Here is a 26,535-nt window from a genome sequence, read left to right as displayed (position 1 = left end):
GGTCTGTTAGTAATGTATCATCATGTCTGTCCAGGAGGGAGAGAGGGAGAGGTCTGTTAGTTGCAATTCTATGGTATTTAGTAGTAGTTCCTTAGCAGTCACGCCTTGGCATGCAACCAAGTGATTGGGATTCTCTTCTACTATATGACAGTACTAGATCTTAGACTAGTAGTACTAGATCTACCCGTACTAGATCTACCAGTACTAGATCTTAGACTAGTAGTACTAGATCTACCAGTATTAGATCTACCAGTACTAGATCTTAGACTAGTAGTACTAGATCGTAGACTAGCAGTACTAGATCTACCAGTACTAGATCATAGACTAGCAGTACTAGATCTACCAGTACTAGATCATAGACTAGCAGTACTAGATCTACCAGTATTAGATCTACCAGTACTAGATCTTAGACTAATAGTACTAGATCTTAGACTAGTAGTACTAGATCTACCAGTACTAGATCTACCAGTACTAGATCTACCAGTACTAGATCTTAGACTAGTAGTGCTAGATCATAGACTAGCAGTACTAGATCATAGACTAGCAGTACTAGATCGTAGACTAGCAGTACTAGATCTTAGACTAGCAGTACTATATCTACCAGTACTATATCTACCAGTACTAGATCTACCAGTACTAGATCTAGCAGTACTAGATCTTAGACTAGCAGTACTAGATCTACCAGTACTAGATCTACCAGTACTAGATCTACCAGTACTAGATCTACCAGTACTAGATCTTAGACTAGCAGTACTAGATCTACCAGTACTAGATCTACCAGTACTAGATCATAGACTAATGGTCATCTCTCAATCAACTAGGAACTAATATGTCACAAACCACATCAATAATGGTACATGACTAAATAAAAACCACAGGAAACTGATAGAACAGCGTAGAGTTTACTTCAATGTAAACATGTAGACAATAAAGCAATAATTGAGTTAATCACACGACTGGCAACATCATTCTATACTGGACACGTCTATACAAAATAATGTCCCGTATACACAATCAATAGAGGTTTTTCCTTCTTCAGTTTTGACCCCCGGGGCGCCACAATCCTTTTTATTACTGCACACTTGTGAGTCGAGCCAATTCTATACCAACAAGTCTAAAGCAGCAGTGTGGTTATGGTTGGCTCACGGGGACACACCCCTGTTATTTATCAATGAGAAATGATTTCATTAAACAAAGACCTGAGAAGCATCAGATAGCTATAACAAAAATAGACATCTTAAATAAATAAAAAATATGCCACAAATTCTCAAAAGTTCCTTACAGAAGAATAAACCTTTAAAGCTTAAAAAACATGTTTTAATGCTCATTAGATCTATTCCAGCAACAAAATTATCAAAAGCTTATTTTAAAACACCAACTGTGTCTTTATCATTTAACAAATTAACTTTCAGTGTCACTTATCTACTTAACTTCCTGTATCACGATGACCCTTCTGTAGTTTATTACACAGCTTCCTGTATCACCAAGACCCTTCTGTAGTTTATTACACAGCTTCCTGTATCACGATGACCCTTCTGTAGTTTATTACACAGCTTCCTGTATCACGATGACCCTTCTGTAGTTTATTACACAGCTTCCTGTATCACGATGACCCTTCTGTAGTTTATTACACAGCTTCCTGTATCACGATGACCCTTCTGTAGTTTATTACACAGCTTCCTGTATCACCAAGACCCTTCTGTAGTTTATTACACAGCTTCCTGTATCACGATGACGCTTCTGTAGTTTATTACACAGCTTCCTGTATCACGATGACCCTTCTGTAGTTTATTACACAGCTTCCTGTATCACGATGACCCTTCTGTAGTTTATTACACAGCTTCCTGTATCACGATGACCCTTCTGTAGTTTATTACACAGCTTCCTGTATCACGATGACCCTTCTGTAGTTTATTACACAGCTTCCTGTATCACGAAGACCCTTCTGTAGTTTATTACACAGCTTCCTGTATCACGATGACCCTTCTGTAGTTTATTACACAGCTTCCTGTATCACGATGACCCTTCTGTAGTTTATTACACAGCTTCCTGTATCACAAAGACCCTTCTGTAGTTTATTACACAGCTTCCTGTATCACGATGACCCTTCTGTAGTTTATTGCATGAAGCACCTTTATCTTACATTCCTTCATTCTTATCCATTCTGCACCATTGAAGACATTCATCACAAAGCAATCCATGTCCTATCATCATGTCCCATAAGGACCCATGTCCTATCATCATGTCCCAATGAGGGCCCATGTCCTATCATCATGTCCCATAAAGATACATGTCCTATCATCATGTCCCATAAAGATACATGTCCTATCATCATGTCCCAATGAGGGCCCATGTCCTATCATCATGTCCCATAAGGCCCATGTCCTATCATCATGTCCCATAAAGATACATGTCCTATCATCATGTCCCATGAAGATACATGTCCTATCATCATGTCCCATAAGGATCCATGTCCTATCATCATGTCCCATAAGGCCCATGTCCTATCATCATGTCCCATAAGGATCCATGTCCTATCATCATGTCCCATAAGGATACATGTCCTATCATCATGTCCCATAAGGATCCATGTCCTATCATCATGTCCCATAAGGATACATGTCCTATCATCATGTCCCATAAGGCCCATGTCCTATCATCGTCCCAATGAGGACCCATGTCCTATCATCATGTCCCATAAGGAGCCATGTCCTATCATCATGTCCCATAAGGATCCATGTCCTATCATCATGTCCCATAAGGATACATGTCCTATCATCATGTCCCATAAGGATCCATGTGCTATCATCATGTCCCATAAGGATCCATGTCCTATCATCATGTCCCATAAGGATCCATGTCCTATCATCATGTCCCATAAGGATCCATGTCCTATCATCACGTCCCATAAGGATACATGTCCATCTGTTTTTTCTCTGCCCTTTCTTCTGCTCAGAGAATCTCCAACGTATCTAAAAACTGTCTCCCTCCTCCTACTGGACATTTGACATGACATTAATACATTCCATTTGCTATTTAAATATATTTTCAACCAACCTGCAAACTGAAAGTGCTTTTCAAACCAACTGTTTATGTGTTGTCATTTCCAGTCGGGCCTACGTATCCTTCTGCTGCCTTCTATTGAAGCCACACCTTCTCCCCCTGTATGTCCAACTTTTGCACCTGTGCCCCTCCCATAGCTCCACTATAGAGTTATAAACACCAGAGGGAAAACTTCCACTGACTTTAAAAACGTTGCATGCAGTCACATTTTATGGTGTTAAGTTCAAAGTTAGAGTTCTCCCTCGAGTCTGGTGTATATACCCCTATTAGCTAGGCTCCACCTCTAGCTAGGCTCCGCCTCTAGCTAGGCTCCACCTCTAGCTAGGCTCCACCTCTAGCTAGGCTCCACCTCTAGCTAGCCTCCACATCTAGCTAGGCTCCGCCTCTAGCTAGGCTCCACCTCTAACTAGGCCCAGCCTCTAATTAGGCTCTACCTCTAGCTAGGCTCCACCTCTAATTAGGCTCCACCTCTAGCTGGGCTCCACATCTAGCTAGGCTCCACCTCTAGCTAGGCTCCACCTCTCTCACAGCTACACTGCTCTGTCATCCAATGCCCTTCCGTTGCATCAATCCAGGAATGTACAAGCCCTATTTATTACACACTGTCATCAGACACTCTACTCCTAACCTCACCCAGGGTGAACACTCTAAGACTAAGACACGAGCAATGCTTAAAAAAAATACAACATCGTTCTATGGCGCAATAAAGATGTAATGAGCCGTCTGCATGCATCCAACATCATTGTCTTAAAAGCTCATGATCATAGTTAAAAATCGTAGTTTAAACACCATGTTGAAGTAAATATCCTGGCATAGCCTACTGCACTGCAGCCCTTGATCAGAAGCTTATTTAACACACAGATCTCTAGCTATATGATAACTGAAATCAATCTATTGAGGTTTATTCATCTACTTAATGAGAAGATCGAGCAGCAATGTTCTGGTGTGTGTGGAGTTCAAAGTCAGACATCAGTTGTTCTTGAGGAACCGAATCCCCTGGCAGTTTTATTAAAGTCCTTCCCTTCCACGTCCTGATTTTTGCGGTTAATCAGCCCCCTCTGGAACGCAGCTGACATCTTCACCAGCGGCTTCTCTGCAGCCTCTTTAATCTTTCTGGCATCAAAGCGCGGACTGTAGAGGAGGAGCGGCAGGCGACTGGCAAAAGAGGGGACGACCTCCATCTCATTCTCTTTCTGCTGATTGACTTTCCGTGTCTTATTGGTCTGCTCTCTCTGGTCTTTCTTCTTGTCGGAACCGTCGGGAGCTTTGCTAGCTTTGATCTGCTGCATGATTGCTTCCTTGGTAGAGAACATGTGGAAGAGCATGGCGTCCCACATCTTCATTGCTCTGGGCGCCTCTGTCTCCTTCAGCACTTCTTTGCCCTTCTCAGAGTGGTCTTTGACTTTTGCTGAAGAAGCTTGACTGGATTTGACCTGGTCAGTGTTCTTACTGTAGATGGCGCCATCCCTGCTGACAGATTCGGGCTCTGGCTCCGGGAACTGAGGTTCCTCTGGTTCAACGACCATGTGTTTTTTGAGGCGCGACCAGCCACTGAACATGGTCTTCATACTTTTAGGTTTCATTGCATTCAGTGCAGCGTTAGCAAGGCTAGGTTTAGCTGTTGGAGCTTGGGGCTTGTCTACTTTGTCTACATTGTCAACAGTCGAAGATGCAGTTGATATCGTAGGCTTCGTACAGGGTGTCTCTTGACGTCTGGCTGCTTTCCCCTGTGCACCTGATGCATTGGCTTCCACATCTTCCATTGTGTCTGTCTCTGTCTGTCCAGTCTTTGGCTGAGATGGCGATGACATTCCTCTGTTTGTGGGCAGGGATTTTACAGAGGCTGAGGCCTGAGGCAGAGAGGCAGGATTGGAACAGTCTATCAGTTTGGTAACGGCAGGTAGTTTTATCACAGTGTCTACGGCAGCGGTTGGGGTTGGGGACGATATACGTTCTATAGCAGGCTTTGTGGAAGTGGTGTTAGTCGATTTAGGCTCTGGTGTCGGTTTTAGGGAGGCAATAGCTTCAATGTCATGCTTCGTCAAGGGTTTAGCTTCAGTAGAAGGGTTTAACCAAGGTCTAGTGGGACTAAAGCAACTTCTTGATGCCATAACCTTTGCAGCAGGTCTAGCTTCAACAGTAGGGCTGAAGCAGGATCTACTTTCTATAGTAGGTGTTGTTGAAGGTTGTACATGTATGGTAGGCTTGTTAGCTGGTTTAGGTTCTGGTGCAGGTTTTGTGAAGTCTCTAGTTTCCGTATTATTCTGTGGAAAGGGTTTACCTTCAATAAAAGGGCTTAAGGTGGTTTCTCTTTCTATGGGCTTTGGGGAAGGTGGTACATATACAGTAGGCATGTTAGCTGGTTTAGGCTCTGGGGGTGATTTAGCAAAGACTCTGGTTTCCATATTGTGCTGTATAATGGGTATAGCTTCAACAGTAGGGCTGAAGCAGGGTCTAGTTTCTCTAGTAGGTTCTGTTGAAGGTTGTACATATACGGTAGGCATGTTAGCTGGTTTAGGCTCTGGGGGTGATTTAGCAAAGACTCTGGTTTCCATATTGTGCTGTATAATGGGTATAGCTTCAACAGTAGGGCTGAAGCAGGGTCTAGTTTCTCTAGTAGGTGTTGTCGAAGGTTGTACATTTACGGTAGGCTTATTTGTTGCATGGTTCGGTTCTGTAACAGCTTTAGGTTCCATAGGTGTTGTTGACCATGGTCTGTTATGTCTACGTGGCGGTGTAGAAGGTAGGACTTTTATGGTAGCTTTGTTAGGAAGCACTGAGACCGGTTTTGGGGAGGCGCTAGCTTCTACGACGGGCTTCATAAAGGGTTTAGCTTCAATAGTAGGGCTAAAAGAGTCTGCGGTAGGTTTTGTTGAAGGTTGTGCATTTATGGTAGTTATATTAGCCCAGACAGGTTCAAGGGATTTTGGTGAGGCTTTAGCTTCTGCAACATATTTTGTAAAGGGTTTAGTTTCTAAAGCAGGGGTTGAGGGAGGTACGGCCTCTATTATGGGAGGTGTGGGAGGTTGTACAATTATTATAGGCCTGTTAGTATGTGGGACAGGTTTTGGAGAGGAACTATTGTTGTTAACAGGCTTTGTAAAATGCTTAGCTTGTAAAGTAGGGCTTACTGGGGATCTAATTTCTGTGGATGGCTGTGCACTTACGATAGTTGAGTTAGTACGTGTAGGCTCTAGGGATGGTTTCAGCCAAGCTCCATTTGCTACAATAGGGTTTGTAAATTGTTTACCTTCGTTCGTAGAGCTGGCTGTGAATCTCGTTTCAGTAGTGGACTTGGTGGAAGGTTTTCCATCAATGGTAGATTTTGTAGATTGTCTGCATTCAATTGCTTTGTGGGAGTTGGTTTCTACAAAATGCTTCCTGGTACGGTTTGCATGGTACTGCATGGTACTGGGCAGAATATTTTCTGGAGTAGACTTGCCAGGTTGTACAGGTTCTATTAAATGCTCGTTGGGGAGTTGGGCTTCTATGCTAGGCGTGCTAGAGAGTTGGGCTACTATGCTAGGTGGGCTGGGAAGTTGAGCTACTATGATAGGTGAGCTGGGAAGTTGGGCTACTATGATAGGTGAGCTGGGAAGTTGGGCTACTATGATAGGTGGGCTGGGAAGTTGGGCTACTATGATAGGTGGGCTGGGAAGTTGTGCTATTTTGGTAGGTGGGCTAGGAAGTTTAGTTCCAGTGATAGGTGTGCATGAATGTTGGTTTTCTATAGTAGGTTTGGTGAGGACTTGGGTTCCTGTTTCAATGGTAGGTGTTTCAATAGTAGGTGTATGATAGAGTTGAGTTCTTATGGTTGGCACACTAGGCTTGCTAGGTAGTTTGGTGTCTATGGTAGGCTTGCCTGGTAGTATAGTTGCTGTGGTAGGTTGGCTGGGGAGTTGGCTTCCGATATCAGGGTTGATGGGGACTCCTATGACAGGTTTTCTGGGTAGTTTAGTGTCTGTGCTAATATTAGCCTTGATAGAAAGATGCATGACTGTGGGATCTGCCTCTGACTTTCCACTGTGTCGGGGAATATTTGCTACAGTTGAATTTTGTGAAACTTCAGCATTTGGAATGCTGAAAGGAAACAGCGACTTTGACACAACATTCCTACCCATCGGGAATGAAGGAGTTTCATTTAGCTGAAATGGAGCTGGTCTGGTTGTGTGTACCACACCTGCTTTATGTGCCAGTCTTGGAACCTCAGAATGAGAGGCCATTGGTGTGGGGACTTCACTGGTGGCTGGTGGAAGAGTTAACTGTCCGAGGGCCAATTGAAGTTCAGGTTTTGTTATGTCCACAATAGGTGTTATATCAGGTTGTATTGCATAAGCAGGTGCTTCGGATTTGTTAACATCTGATGTATTGGGTTTAAATATGGCTGCCTTATCTGTCGGTGTCTGAGAACAGCCAGTTGCAGCTAAAGGTGTTGAAAGTGAAGGTGCTGGAACAGTAGAATGCTGTCCTTGCAAGGTAGGTTTCTGTTGTTCTCTGTTGGGTGTGTTTGATCCTATGGGGGATGTTTCAGGTTTAGAGATTAAAGGAGGACGAGGCCCATTTGGTAATCCATTAGTCTGTGCTGTGGATGGTGATGGTGTTGATTCATTAGCTTTAGGTCCAGAAGGACCGTAGTATGTCCGGATCCCACCATAGGCAACATACTCAGCCGGAGTCAGTCCGTAATATGTTGACCGTGTTTTAGTTTTTTTGGATGTAGGGTTTTTTTGATGCTCTATCAATGGTGCTAAAACTTTACGTAAGCCAATTATAGGAGAGTCTGGGTATCTAGGGGTCAATGGAGATTGAGGTGATGAAATCATTGGCGTTAGCACAGTGTTTGGAGGTGGTTGTGCTGAGATCATTGGCACAGTGGGTCCGTTTGTTGGAGCTGAAATGGTTGGCGCTTTGTAACCATTTGAAGCTGTCTTTGGTATCCCTTTGGGGGACAATGGGGTCTGTTGCTTTTGATACTTAGGTGGGATTCCATATTCAGTTGTTTCATCCATCTTATTTTTCTGCATATGAGGTTCTGTAAACTTTACTTTTGGCTTGGAGACTGCAATGTCACGTGCAGCGATCTTTGATTCTAGAATCTCATTGGGAGTTCTCTCAGCCATAGATCTTTCAGTGGTGGTTGTACTTCCACTAGTCTGGTTTCTATTTCTATCACCTTGTGAAAGTTCCACTGAGCCGGCACTGGCAGATCCAGCTGATTTTGGTTGTTCAGTGGCTGTTGAGCGAGTTTGGGCTCCACTTGTAATAGGCATTAATGGGGGTGATTTGACTGTACTGTTAACTGGCATTGATGGGGGTGATTTGACTCTGCTGGCAACAGGAATTGCTAGGGGAGTTTGGGCTGTACTGGTAACAGTCATCGCCGGGGGAGATTTAACTCTACACGTAACAGGCACGGGTGACTTGTGTCTCTGTGTGTTTATGACTGAGGCATGTACATCTTGATAGGAGCTGAAGGCAGGAGATATATTAGTCATAAATCCGAGCATAGTAGTTGTATCCTGTATCTCCTTGTATCTGTGTGTCTCTTTGTTTACAACCAAAGCATGTACATCTTGATAGGAGCTGAATGCAGAAGATATCGTAGCCATAGACCGTTCCATGTTGGTTGTTATTCCATTAGTCTGAGTTGTACTTCTTTCAACACTGGTCAGACCTTGTAAATGTTTGTCAGAGTTAGATCCTATTGGTTTTAGTGCTTCTGCTGCAGCTGAGGGAATATTGCTTGTCGTGGTAACAGGCATTGAAGGAGGAGATTTGACTCTACTGTTAAGAGGTATTGCTGAGGGTGTTTGGGCTGTACTGGTTACATGTATTGTTGAGGGAGATTTAACTCTACTGTTAACAGTTATTGCTGAGGGTGTTTGGGCTGTACTGGTAATAGCCATTGGCGACTTGAATCTCTGTGTGACGTGTACATCCTGACAGGAGCTGAACATAGAAGATAAATTAGCCATAGATCCTCCCATGGTAGTTGTAATTCCATTATTTTGGAATATGTCTGTATCTGAACGAGATCCAATTGGTTTCAGTTGTTCGGTTGCTGCTGAGAGAGCACTGGTAACAGTCATTGGTGACTTGTATTTCTCTGTCTCTGTGTTTACGACCGAGGCGTGCACATCCCGAGAGGAGAAGAAGACTGGACTTGCAGCGAACAGGAGTGGATTGGCTTTTGATATCTCAAAAACAGGTGTCAGTCTTCCCATTGTGGGATGGTGTGAGGGTGTTTTCGATCTTCCAGAAGGGGTCTTTGCCACGGAAACTTTATATGGGATAGCCGGCTCACTTTGGTGACAAGTCATTGGTGATTTCTCCCTGTGTATAGTGGATAACGATGCTCCTTGATACAATATATTCACTCCTGTTATGTCTGGAAGTGCAGGCTTGGAGATTTCGTAAAACGTTGCCTTGGATGTGTAAATCATTGTTTGTGGGACGACGTCAGACGGTTTGACTTTATGGGAATTAGCTTGATTTATTTGCGTGCTGACCCTCTTGGAAGCCACTTTGTTCATAATGTGATCTTCAGAACCAAGGTTATTAGTGACCAAAACTGGTGTGGTCTTTGGAGCCTCATCCTTTGGCTTACTGGGTGTCGTCACCTGATGGGTTGAGGTCAGAGGTTGTGTCTGAAGGGTTGGCGCTGACATCAGTACTGGAGCAGGAGGTGGGACTGGAACTTGGACCTGAGCGGGTAATGGTGCCAGAACCGGACCCAGGCTCGGACCACTAGGTACTGGTGGGGAAAGAGTCATAACATGAGTTGATATCTTAGGGGAACATGGAGTTGGGGGAGTTGACTGTGGTACACTGGGGACTGAGTCTGGAGCTACTGTTGCCGTGGCCACCGACCCAGACGAATTCAGTGCTACAGATGAATACAAGTCATACAGATGAACTGCAGGGCCTTGTGAGAACTCAGGTACGGGTGGGGGTGGGGGTGGCGGAGGCGAGGGTGGCATCATACTTTCTGTGTCATCATCGTCAAACATAAACGACGAGCACTCAAAGAGGGGCGCCACCTGGTTCTCTGATGTCTGCATGGGAGCGGTGTAGTCCAGTGGGGGAAAGACCCCTGTCTGGCCGTAAGGATTGTTACCATATGGACCACTGGGGGGGAACGAGAACGGAGAGGGGGGGTGTGGATCATACAGAGGCCTAATGGGGAAACTGAAGTCCGGTGACCGGGGAGGAGTCGAGTGTGTGTCGCTGTGCTCAAGGTCCGAAGCTTCGTGTACGGGGGACAGACAGGAGCGGAAGGGGATGGGAGTCTGGGAGGGTCGGGCTTTCTTCTTGGCACTCTTCTTGATGAGTTTCTGCAGCCGGGCATTGGCCTTGTCTGGTTTGGGCAGCAGGGGAGGGGGAGGCTGGGAGGGGTCGGGAAGGTCCGGCTGTAGTCCATTGCTGTAACTGACTGCCATCAGCGTTTCATTTCAACCCCCTGAAAAGACAAAAAACAAAGACAAAACATCAAGCAGAAAGAATTCAATGACAAAATGATATATTTATTTGACATAAATCTACCAAAACTTTAACCGGGGCGGCAGGTTAGCCTAGTGGTTAGAGCGTTGGACTAGTAACCGGAAGGTTGCAAGTTCAAACCCCCAAGCTGACAAGGTACAAATCTGTCGTTCTGCCCCTGAACAGGCAGTTAACCCACTGTTCCTAGGCCGTCATTGAATAAAAAGATTGTTTTTAACTTGAGTTTAACTAGTTAAAAAAAGAAAGAAAATCCATGTCTTTAATTTTTTTGTGAGCTTCTATTAAGAGAAAAATTCATTACAAACGGACAACATTTGAAACCAACAGAAGAGGCCACATGCTAGTGTGTTACTGTAATGAATAGAAATGAATCATTGACATCCCTCTTCTCTTTCTGGTTTGATTTTCAGCTGGACAATGCCTTGAGGAACTGTGAAGAACAGACGTTGGACTGTGATTATTTCGACGATCACTTCACATCATATTTATCATTCATTTCATTTAGCTGACATATTCCTCTCAAAAACTATGTTTAGATCAACGTGTCTGAAGCATATGCAGTATGTTATGTGTACCAGTTGATTTTCTCTATAGCAACACACTGCCAACCTGGTATAAAATTATTCACAAACGGTCAAAAATATAAAATTATTCACAAACGGTCAAAAATATAAAATTATGCAAAAATATTCATGTTTGTACTCGTTTATTTTGGACAATCTTATCCATGATGTATTTTAGTGAATAATGTGTTTTCATTTACTATTTGTTTTAACTTTAATTTTAAAAAAATTAAATAAAGTAAATGAATGAGGTAAATGTGCCATTGTGTGATATAACGTATTAACAGTATTTAAACAGTCAAGTCCTATTTCTGTGGTTCTATCAATCTCTATGTTGTTCTATCAATCTCTATGTTGTTCTATCAATCTCTATGTTGTCCTATCAATCTCTATGTTGTTCTATCAATCTCTATGTTGTTCTATCAATCTCTATGTTGTCCTATCAATCTCTATGTTGTTCTATCAATCTCTATGTTGTTCTATCAATCTCTATGTTGTTCTATCAATCTCTATGTTGTCCTATCAATCTCTATGTTGTTCTATCAATCTCAATGTTGTTCTATCAATCTCTATGTTGTTCTATCAATATCTCTATGTTGTTCTATCAATCTCTATGTTGTTCTATCAATCTCTATGGTGTTCTATCAATCTCTATGTTGTTCTATTAATCTCTATGTTGTCCTATCAATCTCTATGTTGTTCTATCAATCTCTATGTTGTTCTATCAATCTCTATGTTGTCCTATCAATCTCTATGTTGTTCTATCAATCTCTATGTTGTTCTATCAATCTCTATGTTGTTCTATTAATCTCTATATTGTTTCCATTAGTGGGTGAGGTCATGGTGTACTGATCCTGTGGTCTGCGCATGTTGTTTCAGTAATGTGGGCCAGGTCATGGTGTACTGATCCTGTGGTCCGCGCATGTTGTTTCAGTAATGTGGGCCAGGTCATGGTGTACTGATCCTGTGGTCTGCGCATGTTGTTTCAGTAATGTGGGCCAGGTCATGGTGTACTGATCCTGTGGTCTGCGCATGTTGTTTCAGTAATGTGGGCATGGTATACTGATCCTGTGGTCCGCGCATGTTGTTTCAGTAATGTGGGCCAGGTCATGGTGTACTGATCCTGTGGTCTGCGCATGTTGTTTCAGTAATGTGGGCATGGTATACTGATCCTGTGGTCCGCGCATGTTGTTTCAGTAATGTGGGCCAGGTCATGGTGTACTGATCCTGTGGTCTGCGCATGTTGTTTCAGTAATGTGGGCCAGGTCATGGTGTACTGATCCTGTGGTCCGCGCATGTTGTTTCAGTAATGTGGGCCAGGTCATGGTGTACTGATCCTGTGGTCCGCGCATGTTGTTTCAGTAATGTGGGCCAGCCCTCACAGCTGTCCTGCTCTTTATTTAACCACTGCTAATGGCTCTATGAAAACTGCTTTAGATAGATTTGGCATCCCATGACAACCGGCTCGTTAAAAATAGGTTCTTAAAAGGGCTTCGGTATCCTGGGGCTGCTGGGTAACTTTATAAAACCTCAATAGTTGAAATAGACAATAGAAGTCCCTTTGGTGTCTACTTTATAAGGATCGTAATATGTGAGGCAAGTATAAACATGTCTCCATATAAAGTTTATACACTGCTCAAAAAAATCAAGGGAACACTAAAATAACACATCCTAGATCTGAATGAATGAAATATTCTTATTAAATACTTCTTTCTTTACATAGTTGAATGTGCTGACAACAAAATCACAAAAAAATAGCAATGGAAATCTAATTTATCAACCCATGGAGGTCTGGATTTGGAGTCACACTCAAAATTAAAGTGGAAAACCACACTACAGGCTGATCCAACTTTGATGTAATGTCCTTAAAACAAGTCAAAATGAGGCTCAGTAGTGTGTGTGGCCTCCACATGCCTGTATGACCTCCCTACAACGCCTGGGCATGCTCCTGATGAGGTGGTGGATGGTCTCCGGAGGGATCTCCTCCCAGACCTGGACTAAAGCATCCGCCAACTTCTGGACAGTCTGTGGTGCAACGTGGCGTTGGTGGATGGAGCGAGACATGATGTCCCAGATGTGCTCAATTGGATTCAGATCTGGGGAACGGGCAGGCCAGTCCATAGCATCAATGCCTTCCTCTTGCAGGAACTGCTGACACACTCCAGCCACATGAGGTCTAGCATTGTCTTGCATTAGGAGGAACCCAGGGCCAACCACACCAGCATATGGTCTCACAAGGGGTCTGAGGATCTCATCTCGGTACCAAATGGCAGTCAGGCTACCTCTGGCGAGCACATGGAGGGCTGTGCGGCCCCCCAAAGAAATGCCACCCCACACCATGACTGACCCACCGCCAAACCGGTCATGCTGGAGGATGTTGCAGGCAGCAGAACGTTCTCCACGGCGTCTCCAGACTCTCCAGTCTGTCACATGTGCTCAGTGTGAACCTGCTTTCATATATGAACCAATTCGGATGATATTGTTGATTACTGCTGTTTTTTTTTTAACTCTTTTCTCTCTTGTAACTAGCTGATTCATCTAGACTACATTAGAGATGATCAGATGACTTAACTAACTAGCTGATTCATCTAGACTACATTAGAGATGATCAGATGACTTAACTAACTAGCTGATTCATCTAGACTACATTAGAGATGATCAGATTATATATCTAACTAGCTGATTCATCTAGACTACATTAGAGATGATCAGATGACTTAACTAACTAGCTGATTCATCTAGACTACATTAGAGATGGTCAGATTATATATCTAACTAGCTGATTCATCTAGACTACATTAGAGATGATCAGATGGTATATCTAACTAGCTGATTCATCTAGACTACATTAGAGGTGATCAGATGGTATATCTAACTAGCTGATTCATCTAGACTACATTAGAGATGATCAGATGGTATATCTAACTAGCTGATTCATCTAGACTACATTAGAGGTGATCAGATGGTATATCTAACTAGCTGATTCATCTAGACTACATTAGAGGTGATCAGATTATATATCTAACTAGCTGATTCATCTAGACTACATTAGAGATGATCAGGTGACTTATCTAACTAGCTGATTCATCTAGACTACATTAGAGGTGATCAGATGGTATATCTAACTAGCTGATTCATCTAGACTACATTAGAGGTGATCAGATTATATATCTAACTAGCTGATTCATCTAGACTACATTAGAGGTGATCAGATGATATAACTAACTAGCTGATTCATCTAGACTACATTAGAGGTGATCAGATGATATAACTAACTAGCTGAATCATCTAGACTACATTACAGATGATCAGATGATATAACTAACTAGCTGATTCATCTAGACTACATTACAGATGATCAGATGAAATATCTAACTAGCTGATTCATCTAGACTACATTAGAGGTGATCAGATTATATATCTAACTAGCTGATTCATCTAGACTACATTACAGATGATCAGATGATATAACTAACTAGCTGATTCATCTAGACTACATTAGAGATGATCAGATTATATATCTAACTAGCTGATTCATCTAGACTACATTAGAGATGATCAGATTATATATCTAACTAGCTGATTCATCTAGACTACATTACAGATGATCAGATGATATAACTAACTAGCTGATTCATCTAGACTACATTAGAGATGATCAGATTATATAACTAACTAGCTGATTCATCTAGACTACATTAGAGATGATCAGATGATATAACTAACTAGCTGATTCATCTAGACTACATTAGAGGTGATCAGATGGTATAACTAACTAGCTGATTCATCTAGACTACATTAGAGGTGATCAGATTATATATCTAACTAGCTGATTCATCTAGACTACATTAGAGGTGATCAGATTATATATCTAACTAGCTGATTCATCTAGACTACATTAGAGGTGATCAGATTATATATCTAACTAGCTGATTCATCTAGACTACATTAGAGGTGATCAGATTATATATCTAACTAGCTGATTCATCTAGACTACATTAGAGGTGATCAGATTATATATCTAACTAGCTGATTCATCTAGACTACATTAGAGATGATCAGATTATATATCTAACTAGCTGATTCATCTAGACTACATTAGAGATGATCAGATTATATATCTAACTAGCTGATTCATCTAGACTACATTAGAGGTGATCAGATTATATATCTAACTAGCTGATTCATCTAGACTACATTAGAGGTGATCAGATTATATATCTAACTAGCTGATTCATCTAGACTACATTAGAGGTGATCAGATTATATATCTAACTAGCTGATTCATCTAGACTACATTAGAGATGGTCAGATTATATATCTAACTAGCTGATTCATCTAGACTACATTAGAGGTGATCAGATTATATATCTAACTAGCTGATTCATCTAGACTACATTAGAGGTGATCAGATTATATATCTAACTAGCTGATTCATCTAGACTACATTAGAGATGGTCAGATTATATATCTAACTAGCTGATTCATCTAGACTACATTAGAGGTGATCAGATTATATATCTAACTAGCTGATTCATCTAGACTACATTAGAGGTGATCAGATGGTATATCTAACTAGCTGATTCATCTAGACTACATTAGAGATGATCAGATTATATATCTAACTAGCTGATTCATCTAGACTACATTAGAGGTGATCAGATTATATATCTAACTAGCTGATTCATCTAGACTACATTAGAGATGATCAGATGATATAACTAACTAGCTGATTCATCTAGACTACATTAGAGGTGATCAGATTATATATCTAACTAGCTGATTCATCTAGACTACATTAGAGGTGATCAGATTATATATCTAACTAGCTGATTCATCTAGACTACATTACAGATGATCAGATGATATAACTAACTAGCTGATTCATCTAGACTACATTAGAGATGATCAGATTATATAACTAACTAGCTGATTCATCTAGACTACATTAGAGATGATCAGATTATATATCTAACTAGCTGATTCATCTAGACTACATTAGAGGTGATCAGATTATATATCTAACTAGCTGATTCATCTAGACTACATTAGAGGTGATCAGATTATATATCTAACTAGCTGATTCATCTAGACTACATTAGAGGTGATCAGATTATATATCTAACTAGCTGATTCATTTAGCCTACATTAGAGATGATCAGATTATATATCTAACTAGCTGATTCATCTAGACTACATTAGAGATGATCAGATGGTATATCTAACTAGCTGATTCATTTAGCCTACATTAGAGATGATCAGGTGACATAACTAACTAGCTGAATCATATAGCCTACATTAGAGATGATCAGATGGTATATCTAACTAGCTGATTCATTTAGCCTACATTAGAGATGATCAGATGGTATAACTAACTAGCTGAATCATCCAGGCTACATTACAGATGATCAGGTGACATAACTTACTCAACCCAGGAGGGGTTGTAGCAAAGAGGTCGTTTTTTATGACTCCCTTTCATTTGTTGTTCTAGCTTGCTTAGTCATTTTTTTTGTGGTTGAATTCACTTAGATCATTAGCCCTGTCAACGGTCTGTGCAACCTGTGTCCTGCAGTGGAGGATCCTTAGAGGAGGACCATCCTACTCAGTGAATTTCAGATTATAATATGTTGAAGTATCCTTTTTAGATAAAACTGTACTACATACAGTGCCTTCAGAAAGTATTCATACCCCTTGACTTATTTCACATTTTGTTTCTGTTAAAGCCTGAATTCAAAATGGATTACATTTATTTTTCTCTCACCCATCTACACACAATATCCCATAATGACAAATTGAAAACATGGTTGTTTAAAAAATATAAATAAATATTGAAAATGAAATAAATAAATATCTCATTTACATAAGTATTATTTATCTCAGGTTAAATTAAATTGGACATGATTTAGAAAGGAACACACCTGTCTATACACAGTCCCACTGTTGTCAGATCAGAAACTATAACATGGAGTCCAATACACTGCCAGTAGATCTCTGAGAGAGAACTGTGATGAGGTATATATCTGGGGAAGGGTATTCAACTATTTCTACAGTGTTGACAGTTTCCAAGAGCACAGTGGTCTCCATCATTGGGAAACGGAAACAATACGGAACTACCCAGACTATGTTGTGTTTGTGTCTGAATTTAAAATGGATTCAATTGAGATTGTGTGTCACTGATCTACCACGATATGCCATAATGTGAAAGTGGAATATTGTTTGGAGAACATTTTTGAAATTAATTAAAAATGAAAAGCTGAAATGTCTTTAGTCAATAAGTATTCAACCCCTTCGTTATGGAATAAATACATTTGTTCATAAATGTGGTTCATAAAATGCCTAATAAATTGCATGGACTCAGTAACAGTGGTTAACATTGTTTTTTAATGACTACCCCATATCTGTACCCCAGACATACAATCATTTTTAAGTTCCCTCAATTGAGTAGTGCATTTGAAGCACAGACTCAACCGCAAAGACCAGGGAAGTTTTTCAATGCCTCGCAAGGAAGGGCACCAACACTTTGAGCATGGTGAATGATCAATTAGGCTTCGGATGGTGCATCAATACACCCAGTCACTACAAAGATACAGGCATCTTTCATAACTCAGTTGCCGGAGAGGAAGGAAACTGCTCAGGCATTTCAGCATGAGGCCAATGGTGACTTTAAAACAGTTAGAATTTAATGGTTGTGATATGAGAAAACTGAGGATGGATCAACAACATTGTAGTTACTCCACAATACTAACCTAAATGACAGAGTGAAAAAAGGAAGCTTGTACAGAATACAAATATTCCAAAACTTGCATCCTGTTTACAACAAGGCACTTAAGTAATACTGCAAAAAACTCCTAAATACAAAGCATTATGTTTGGGGAAAATCCAACACACCACATCACTGAGTACCACTCTTCATATTCTCAAGCATGGTGGTGGTTGCATCAGGTTATGGGTATGCTTGTTATGAGCAAGGACTTTGTTAAGGACTAAGGAGTGTCTTAGGATAAAAAGAAACAGAATACGGCTAAGCACAGTTAATATCCCAGAGGAAAACCTGGTTTAGTCTGCTTTCCAACAGACACTGGGGAATTAATTCATCTTTCAGCAGGACAATAACCTAAAATACAAGGCCAAATCTACACTTGAAATTGCTTACCAAGATGACATTGAATGTCCTGAGTAGCCTGGTTACAGTTTTGACTCAAATCGGCTTGAAAATCTATGGTAAGACTTGAAAATGGCAATGACTAACCATCAACTTGACAGAGCTTGAAGAACTTTAAAAAGAACTACGGGCAAATATTGTTAATGGGGGAAGAAAAAGTCCATGCTCATAAAATAAATAGTTTGTATATGTCTATTCTGAAATAAAGCCTGTTCTCCATTTGCAACAGACATGCTCCGTAAGATACAGTAGCACGTTATGCTTGTTACAGCAGAAAAGGAAGGGTTTTGTTTCCTAAACACCCGGGGCTCTAATATTGGTCTGGCTGCCTCTTGGGACACTGGGAAAAGGTCCAGGGCCTAATTTTAGTCTGAGGTAATAGAGAAGGGGAAGGTATCGTGAGACACCAGACACCTGCTCTCTGCAGTTCTCTGTCCTACAGGCAGTGAATCAATCCCACTGTGCTCTGTGAACCAATGGGTACGTTTCAGGTCGTCTTTTATTCAGTCACACTGTACAGATGATAAGATCTCACAACGTCAGGAGATGTGTGTTAAATGTCCCAGGAACCAAATGAATAGGATTTGTCAGTCTTCTGAGATGCGTAGCACGACTGCAATAAAGCTGACCTGGAACGCGGCCATTACTAGGCCACAACTTCTGTAGGCCACAGCTTCTGTAGGCCACAGCCAGGCCACCACATGGGAAGACCTCAATTGCATACTCAATTGTCTACTCCTCACGTCCTCTCTCCTCGTCTAGTTCTCAAAAGCCATTGGATTCCTCCCCTCCAACCTTCTCCAATGGGTTTTGAGAAAGAGGTGAGGAGAGAGTGTGGTGAGGAGAGAGGAGGTGAGGAGAGAGGACGTGAGGAGTATAGAATTGTGATGCTCCCCAAGACAACATGATCTACCAAACGGGACCACAGACCCTACCGGTTTTGATACTTTGGGGTGGAATACCTTCTAATCTGTGGAGATGATTTTCCTGACTTTATATTAGGTTTAAAATAACAAAACAAAAAAAATGTGGTTCAACAAAGGTTCTCTGGAAAATGTCTAACTGTACATTTGTTGTTAATGTTCTCAGAATGTCAATTGGACTGTTTCTACCAAATGTAACCCATTGAACTACTACAGCCCCTACAGCTCCTACAGCCTCTACAGCTCCTACACCCCCTACAGCCCCTACAGCTCCTATACCCACTACAGCTCCTACAGCTCCTACAGCCCCAGACCTTAAACCCAGTGCTCGATACATGAGAAGAGGTCACCCTTTTTAATTAAAGCCTGGGGGGTTCGACTGGGAAGCCGCCGACTCACAGGCTCCAGAGAGGAAAGTGTAAGATTAACTTCGCACTGTCCTCTGACCTCAAGTTAAACTCCTTTACTTTAGAACAGTGAAAATGAATCAGCCACAAGTAAAAACAGACATAAACGATGCCAAATGACGATCGGAAAACTATGTCCATAATCACACGTTTTTTTGTCGACACAATTAATTTTAGTCAAATTTGCCGCCAGTTTATTAACGTAGCAGTTTATTATTTTTGGCTTGTTACACTGTCAAATAGAGAATAATTCACTTTTACAGACACATACTGACACTGTACACAGAAAACACATCCAAATATTACAACGTACAACGTATTAGAATCTGTCTTTATTTCTTCAGAAGTAAATTTTCCAGTCCAGTGATATAACAGAGATTGTGTTGCTAGGCAGATATCATTCATCTGTTCATTACTGATGCAAAACATGTTTAAGTGTAGGTCTACACATACTAACTTGTTTTTGTTTAATTGATCATATTCATGGCGTTTTGAGAGGTTCAAATGCATTTCCGGGGAGCAAATCCCCAACAGATGTAGTTGGCCTACTCCCCCGTCCATGCAAATCAACACATAACAGGACAGTAACATGATCTAGCCAATCACACGGACAGACACTGAATTACATTGTGTTTACCTTAGGGATTCCTAGTTAGGGGCAAACTCTCTGGCTGGCCTCGGCTGCTATAATCCCAGACTGGCGTGTAACCTCACAGAGGCAGGGTCATCTTGGACTGAGTGAGCTGAACCCTGTCTACCATAGCGGGGCAACGATCTCCCGTCGGCAACCACTCCAAAAATAAAACCCTGATGCACCCAGTACCTGTTCCACTGTGACAGCAGAACTGCAGCCAGCGCAGCACCGAGGCAGGACCATGACAGCTACAGAGCTACCTGTACCGAGGCAGGACCATGACAGCTACAGAGCTACCTGTACCGAGGCAGGACCATGACAGCTACAGAGCTACCTGTACCGAGGCAGGACCATGACAGCTACAGAGCTACCTGTACCAAGGCAGGACCATGACAGCTACAGAGCTACCTGTACCGAGGCAGGACCATGACAGCTACAGAGCTACCTGTACCGAGGCAGGACCATGACAGCTACAGAGCTACCTGTACCGAGGCAGGACCATGACAGCTACAGAGCTACCTGTTCCCGAGGCAGGACCATGACAGCTACAGAGCTACCTGTACCGAGGCAGGACCATGACAGCTACAGAGCTACCTGTACCAAGGCAGGACCATGACAGCTACAGAGCTACCTGTACCGAGGCAGGACCATGACAGCTACAGAGCTACCTGTACTGAGGCAGGACCATGACAGCTACAGAGCTACCTGTACCGAGGCAGGACCATGACAGCTACAGAGCTACCTGTACCGAGGCAGGACCATGACAGCTACAGAGCTACCTGTACCGAGGCAGGACCATGACAGCTACAGAGCTACCTGTACCAAGGCAGGACCATGACAGCTACAGAGCTACCTGTACCGAGGCAGGACCATGACAGCTACAGAGCTACCTGTACCGAGGCAGGACCATGACAGCTACAGAGCTACCTGTACCGAGGCAGGACCATGACAGCTACAGAGCTACCTGTACCGCGGCAGGACCATGACAGCTACAGAGCTACCTGTACCGAGGCAGGACCATGACTGCTACAGAGCTACTTGTACCGAGGCAGGACCATGACAGCTACAGAGCTACCTGTACCGAGGCAGGACAATGACAGCTACAGAGCTACCTGTACCGAGGCAGGACCATGACAGCTACAGAGCTACCTGTACCGAGGCAGGACCATGACAGCTACAGAGCTACCTGTACCGAGGCAGGACCATGACTGCTACAGAGCTACTTGTACCGAGGCAGGACCATGACAGCTACAGAGCTACCTGTACCGAGGCAGGACCATGACAGCTACAGAGCTACCTGTACCGAGGCAGGACCATGACAGCTACAGAGCTACCTGTACCGAGGCAGGACCATGACAGCTACAGAGCTACCTGTACCGAGGCAGGACCATGACAGCTACAGAGCTACCTGTACCGAGGCAGGACCATGACAGCTACAGAGCTAACCGTACCGAAGCAGGACCATGACAGCTACAGAGCTACCTGTACCGTGGCAGGACCATGACAGCTACAGAGCTACCTGTACCGAAGCAGGACCATGACAGCTACAGAGCTACCTGTACCGAGGCAGGACCATGACAGCTACAGAGCTACCTGTAGGGAGGCAGGGTGTTTCCACAACCACAGAGCTATCTGTACCCAGGAAGGCAGGGTGTTTCCACAACCACAGAGCTATCTGTACCCAGGAAGGCAGGGTGTTTCCACAACCACAGAGCTATCTGTACCCAGGAAGACAGGGTGTTTCCACAACCACAGAGCTATCTGTATGCAGGGAGGCAGGGTGTTTCCACAACCACAGAGCTATCTGTACCCAGGGAGGCAGGGTGTTTCCACAACCACAGAGCTATCTGTACCCAGGGAGGCAGGGGGTTTCCACAACCACAGAGCTATCTGTACCCAGGGAGGCAGGGTGTTTCCACAACCACATAGCTATCTGTACCCAGGAAGGCAGGGTGTTTCCACAACCACAGAGCTGTCTGTACCCAGGAAGTCAGGGTGTTTCCACAACCACAGAGCTATCTGTACCCAGGAAGGCAGGGTGTTTCCACAACCACAGAGCTATCTGTACCCAGGGAGGCAGGGTGTTTCCACAACCACAGAGCTATCTGTACCCAGGGAGGCAGGGGGTTTCCACAACCACCTGAGATATATTACCAGGCCACGCCCTGCAGAAAGAACCTGCTGATCTACTCTGAGTATGACCTGATCTGGACTGTTCCTGTTAATGTTCCTGTTCCTGCTCCTGTTCATGTTCCTACTCCTGTTCCTGCTTCTGTTCCTGCTCCTGTTCCTGCTCCTGTTCCTGTTCCTGCTCCTGCTCCTGATCCTTTTCCTGTTCCTGTTCCTGTTCCTGCTCCTGTTCCTGTTCCTGCTCCTGTTCCTGTCCCTGCTCCTGCTCCTGTTCCTGTTCCTGCTCCTGCTCCTGCTCCTGCTCCTGCTCCTGCTCCTGCTCCTGTTCCTGCTCCTGCTCCTGCTCCTGCTCCTGCTCCTGTTCCTGTTCCTGTTCTTGCTCCTGCTCCTGTTCCTGTTCCTGCTCCTGTTTTTGCTCCTGTTCCTGTTCCCGCTCCTGTTCCTGCTCTTGCTCCTGCTCCTGTTCCTGTTCATGTTCCTGCTCCTGTTCCTAATCCTGTTCTTGCTCCTGTTCCTGTTCATGTTCCTGCTCCATCTCCTGCTCTAGCTCAGCTGCTCCTGTTCCTTCTCCTGCTCCTGTTCTGCTGCTCCTGTTCCTGTTCCTGTTCCTGTTCCTGCTCCTGCTCCTTTTCATGTTCCTGTTCCTGTTCCTGTTCTTGCTCCTGCTCCTGTTCCTGTTCCAGCTCCTGTTCCTGCTCCTATTTTGCTCCTGTTCCTGCTTCTGTTCTTGCTCCTGTTCCTGTTCCTGTTCATGCTCCTGCTCCTGTTCTTGCTCCTGCTCCTGTTCCTGTTCCTGCTCCTATTCCTGTTCCTGTTCCTGCTCCTGCTCCTGTTCCTGTTCCAGCTCCTGTTCCTGCTCCTGTTTTTGCTCCTGTTCCTGCTTCTGTTCTTGCTCCTGTTCCTGTTCCTGTTCATGCTCCTGCTCCTGTTCTTGCTCCTGCTCCTGTTCCTGTTCCTGCTCCTATTCCTGTTCCTGTTCCTGCTCCTGTTCCTGCTCCTGTTCTTGCTCCTGCTCCTGTTCCTGTTCCTGTTCCTGCTCCTGTTCTTGTTCTTGTTCCTGCACCTGTTCTTGCTCCTGTTCCTGTTCCTGTTCATGCTCCTGCTCCAGCTCCTGCTCCAGTTCCTGCTCATGTACCTGTTCCTGCTCCTGCTCCTGTTCTTGCTCCTGTTCCTGTTCCTGCTCCTTCTCCTTCTCCTGCTCCTGCTCAGCTGCTCCTGTTCCTGCTCCTGCTCCTGTTCTGCTGCTCCTGTTCCTGTTCCTGCTCCTGCTTTTGTTCCTGTTCCTGCTCCTGTTCCTGTTCCTGCTCCTTTTTTTGCTCCTATTCCTGCTCCTGGTCTTGCTCCTGTTCCTGTTCCCGTTCCTGTTCCTGCTCCTGCTCCTGTTCCTGTTCCTGTTCATGTTCCTACTCCTGCTCCTGTTCCTGTTCCTGCTCCTGTTCCTGTTCATGCTCCTGCTCCTGTTCTTGCTCCTGCTCCTGTTCCTGTTCCTGCTCCTATTCCTGTTCCTGTTCCTGCTCCTGCTCCTGTTCCTGTTCCAGCTCCTGTTCCTGCTCCTGTTTTTGCTCCTGTTCCTGCTTCTGTTCTTGCTCCTGTTCCTGTTCCTGTTCATGCTCCTGCTCCTGTTCTTGCTCCTGCTCCTGTTCCTGTTCCTGTTCCTGTTCCTGTTCTTGCTCCTGTTCCTGTTCCTGTTCTTGCTCCTGCTCCAGCTCCTGCTCCTGTTCCTGCTCCTGTTCCTGCTCCGGCTCCTGTTCCTGTCCCTGCTCCTTTTTTTGCTCCTGTTCCTGCTGCTGGTCTTGCTCCTGTTCCTGTTCCCGTTCCTGTTCCTGCTCCTGCTCCTGTTCCTGTTCCTGTTCATGTTCCTACTCCTGTTCCTGCTCCTGTTCTTGCTCCTGTTCCTGTTCCTGTTCCTGCTCCATCTCCTGCTCCTGCTCAGCTGCTCCTGTTCCTTCTCCTGCTCCTGTTCTGCTGCTCCTGTTCCTGCTCCTGTTCCTGTTCCTGCTCCTCCTCCTGTTCCTGTTCCAGCTCTTGCTCCTGTTCCTGCTCCTGTTCTTGCTCCTGTTCCTGTTCCTGCTCCTGTTCCTGCTCCTGTTTTTGCTCCTGTTCCTGCTCGTGTTCTTGCTCCTGTTCCTGTTCCTGTTCCTGCTCCTGCTCCTTCTCCTGCTCCTGTTCTGCTGCTTCTCTTCCTGCTCCTGCTCCTGTTCCTGTTCCTGCTCCTGTTCCTGCTCCTGTTCTTGCTCCTGCTCCTGTTCCTGTTCCTGCTCCTGTTCCTGCTCCTGTTCTTGCTCCTGTTCCTGTTCCTGCTTCTGTTCCTGTTCCTGCTCCTGTTCCTGTTCCTGCTCCTGTTTTTGCTCCTTTTCCTGCTCCTGTTCTTGCTCCTGTTCTTGCTCCTGTTCCTGTTCCTGCTCCTACTCCTGCTCCTGCTCTGCTGCTCCTGTTCCTTCTCCTGCTCCTGTTCTGCTGCTTCTGTTCCTGCTCCTGTTCCTGTTCCTGTTCTTGTTCCTGTTCCTGCTCCTGTTCCTGTTCTGCTGCTCCTACACAACAACCCCTAGAGGCAGACAGGAGCCTGCTCACACATCCAATATGGAGACCACCTCTGGTCTAGCCAACAAGTGGGCCACCTGAACATGGAGCCATACCAAGTGTTGAGTAGATAGGAAGGAGGGAGCTCCATATGATAGGCCGGCATGTCGGTGGGTGTGGTGTTGTGTAGAGAGGAAGGAGGGAGCTCCATATGATGGGCCGGCATGTCGGTGGGTGTGGTGTTGTGTAGAGAGGAAGGAGGGAGTTCCATATGATGGGCCGGCATGTCAGTGGGTGTGGTGTTGTGTAGAGAGGAAGGAGGGAGTTTCATATGATAGGCCGGCATGTCAGTGGGTGTGGTGTTGTGTAGAGAGGAAGGAGGGAGTTTCATATGATAGGCCGGCATGTCAGTGGGTGTGTCCTCTTCTCTCTGAGGCCGTGATCAACTTAGTGAAAGGGTGCAAGCAGCATGGTTGAGTACTACGCAGGTGCCCTGTCATGTAAACAGGTAAACAAATACAAATGAATATGAAAACACATCACACGAACATGAATATGTAAATTATGTAACATGCATATGTATACATATGCAAATCGGGTTACCAACATACAGGTACAAATTAATAAGAAAATATATACACCATTTTTTTAACCATGCATGTAGACACAGTATAAATATACAAAAGATGTCAGAAGATAAGTTACACAGAAATGAATAAAGTTGTCAAAGCACACATAATTTCATCAAAATGCCTCCCAAAACATCCAATACCTGATATTCTAACGTCTGGAGGACATGAAGTACACAGGACACTACAGGTACAGTATATCTAATACCTGATATTATAACGTCTGGAAGACATGAAGTACACAGAACACTACAGGCACAGTATATCTAATACCTGATATTATAACGTCTGGAGGACATGAAGTACACAGAACACTACAGGTACAGTATATCTAATACCTGATATTATAACGTCTGGAAGACATGAAGTACACAGAACACTACAGGTACAGTATATCTAATACCTGATATTATAACGTCTGGAGGACATGAAGTACACAGAATACTACAGGCACAGTATATCTAATACCTGATATTATAACGTCTGGTAGACATGAAGTACACAGAACACTACAGGTACAGTATATCTAATACCTGATATTATAACGTCTGGTAGACATAAAGTACACAGAACACTACAGGTACAGTATATCTAATACCTGATATTATAACGTCTGGTAGACATGAAGTACACAGAACACTACAGGTACAGTATATCCAATAACTTGATCAAAATACTAGAAGATGAAACATAATAACTGACTGGTTTGTAGTCTGTAAAGTACACCGTCCTCTCCTCTGCCATCCCATGACTGGACTCAGTAATGACTGACTAACTGACTGACTGACTGACTGACTGACTGACTGGCAGACTGACTGACTGACTGACTGACTGACTGACTAACTGACTGACAGACTGACTGACTGACTGACTGACAGAGTGTGTACTCCTGCTGGTAGAACACACAGGGGGACATTGTCCGCGTTCCAAGCCGCTGATGTATAACCCTCCAGACTCCAGCAGGTTATGCCCACTGGGATCCCCATTACTCACCCTATCAGTTC

At 43.8% G+C, this 26,535-nt stretch overlaps 3 protein-coding genes across 12 annotated transcripts in view; 1 reads left to right on the top strand and 2 right to left on the bottom strand.

Moving 5' to 3' along the window:
- The window catches only part of LOC110516876 (uncharacterized), a 69,292-nt gene extending 57,910 nt beyond the window's left edge, over positions 1-11,382 (top strand). For all 9 annotated transcript variants that reach the window (XM_090222088.1, XM_090222089.1, XM_090222087.1 and 6 more), the window contains one exon: positions 10,974-11,382. In XM_090222088.1, coding sequence (XP_090078214.1) covers positions 10,974-10,999 — 26 coding nt within the window. In that variant the 3' untranslated portion in view covers positions 11,000-11,382. The remainder of the gene's footprint in view (positions 1-10,973) is intronic.
- LOC110518938 (uncharacterized) lies at positions 889-20,453 on the bottom strand. 2 transcript variants are annotated; one of them, XM_090222085.1, is made up of 3 exons: positions 20,256-20,354; positions 6,314-10,522; positions 889-4,913 (listed from the first exon to the last, which is right to left on the bottom strand). In XM_090222085.1, the coding sequence occupies exons 2-3, from the start codon at positions 6,374-6,376 to the stop codon at positions 4,026-4,028; spliced, it is 951 nt and encodes a 316-aa protein (XP_090078211.1). In that variant the 5' UTR covers positions 6,377-10,522; positions 20,256-20,354; the 3' UTR covers positions 889-4,025. The 2 variants fall into 2 exon arrangements, with proteins under 2 accessions (XP_090078211.1, XP_090078210.1); XM_090222084.1 differs by having other exon boundaries at positions 889-10,522; positions 20,256-20,453.
- LOC149971486 (uncharacterized) lies at positions 20,440-26,422 on the bottom strand. Its single transcript, XM_090222106.1, has 2 exons — positions 26,234-26,422; positions 20,440-25,395 (listed from the first exon to the last, which is right to left on the bottom strand). The coding sequence occupies exon 2, from the start codon at positions 24,235-24,237 to the stop codon at positions 23,344-23,346; it is 894 nt and encodes a 297-aa protein (XP_090078232.1). The 5' UTR covers positions 24,238-25,395; positions 26,234-26,422; the 3' UTR covers positions 20,440-23,343.
- Positions 26,423-26,535: the final 113 nt, after the last annotated feature.

Source organism: Oncorhynchus mykiss, chromosome 26 (assembly GCF_057628025.1).
Source record: "Oncorhynchus mykiss isolate SJ-2025 chromosome 26, ASM5762802v1, whole genome shotgun sequence".
In the NCBI taxonomy this organism is placed as follows: domain Eukaryota; kingdom Metazoa; phylum Chordata; class Actinopteri; order Salmoniformes; family Salmonidae; genus Oncorhynchus; species Oncorhynchus mykiss.
The sequence above is the reverse complement of the archived record's forward strand: the minus strand, read 5'-3'. Positions and strand labels throughout refer to the sequence as shown.

Bases quoted from the DNA above. Each gene is read 5' to 3' on its own strand.
- LOC149971486 (XM_090222106.1), bottom strand. From the start codon at position 24,237: ATGAACAGGAACAGGAACAGGAGCAGGAGCAGGAACAGGAACGGGAAC.
- LOC110518938 (XM_090222084.1), bottom strand. From the start codon at position 10,502: ATGGCAGTCAGTTACAGCAATGGACTACAGCCGGACCTTCCCGACCCC.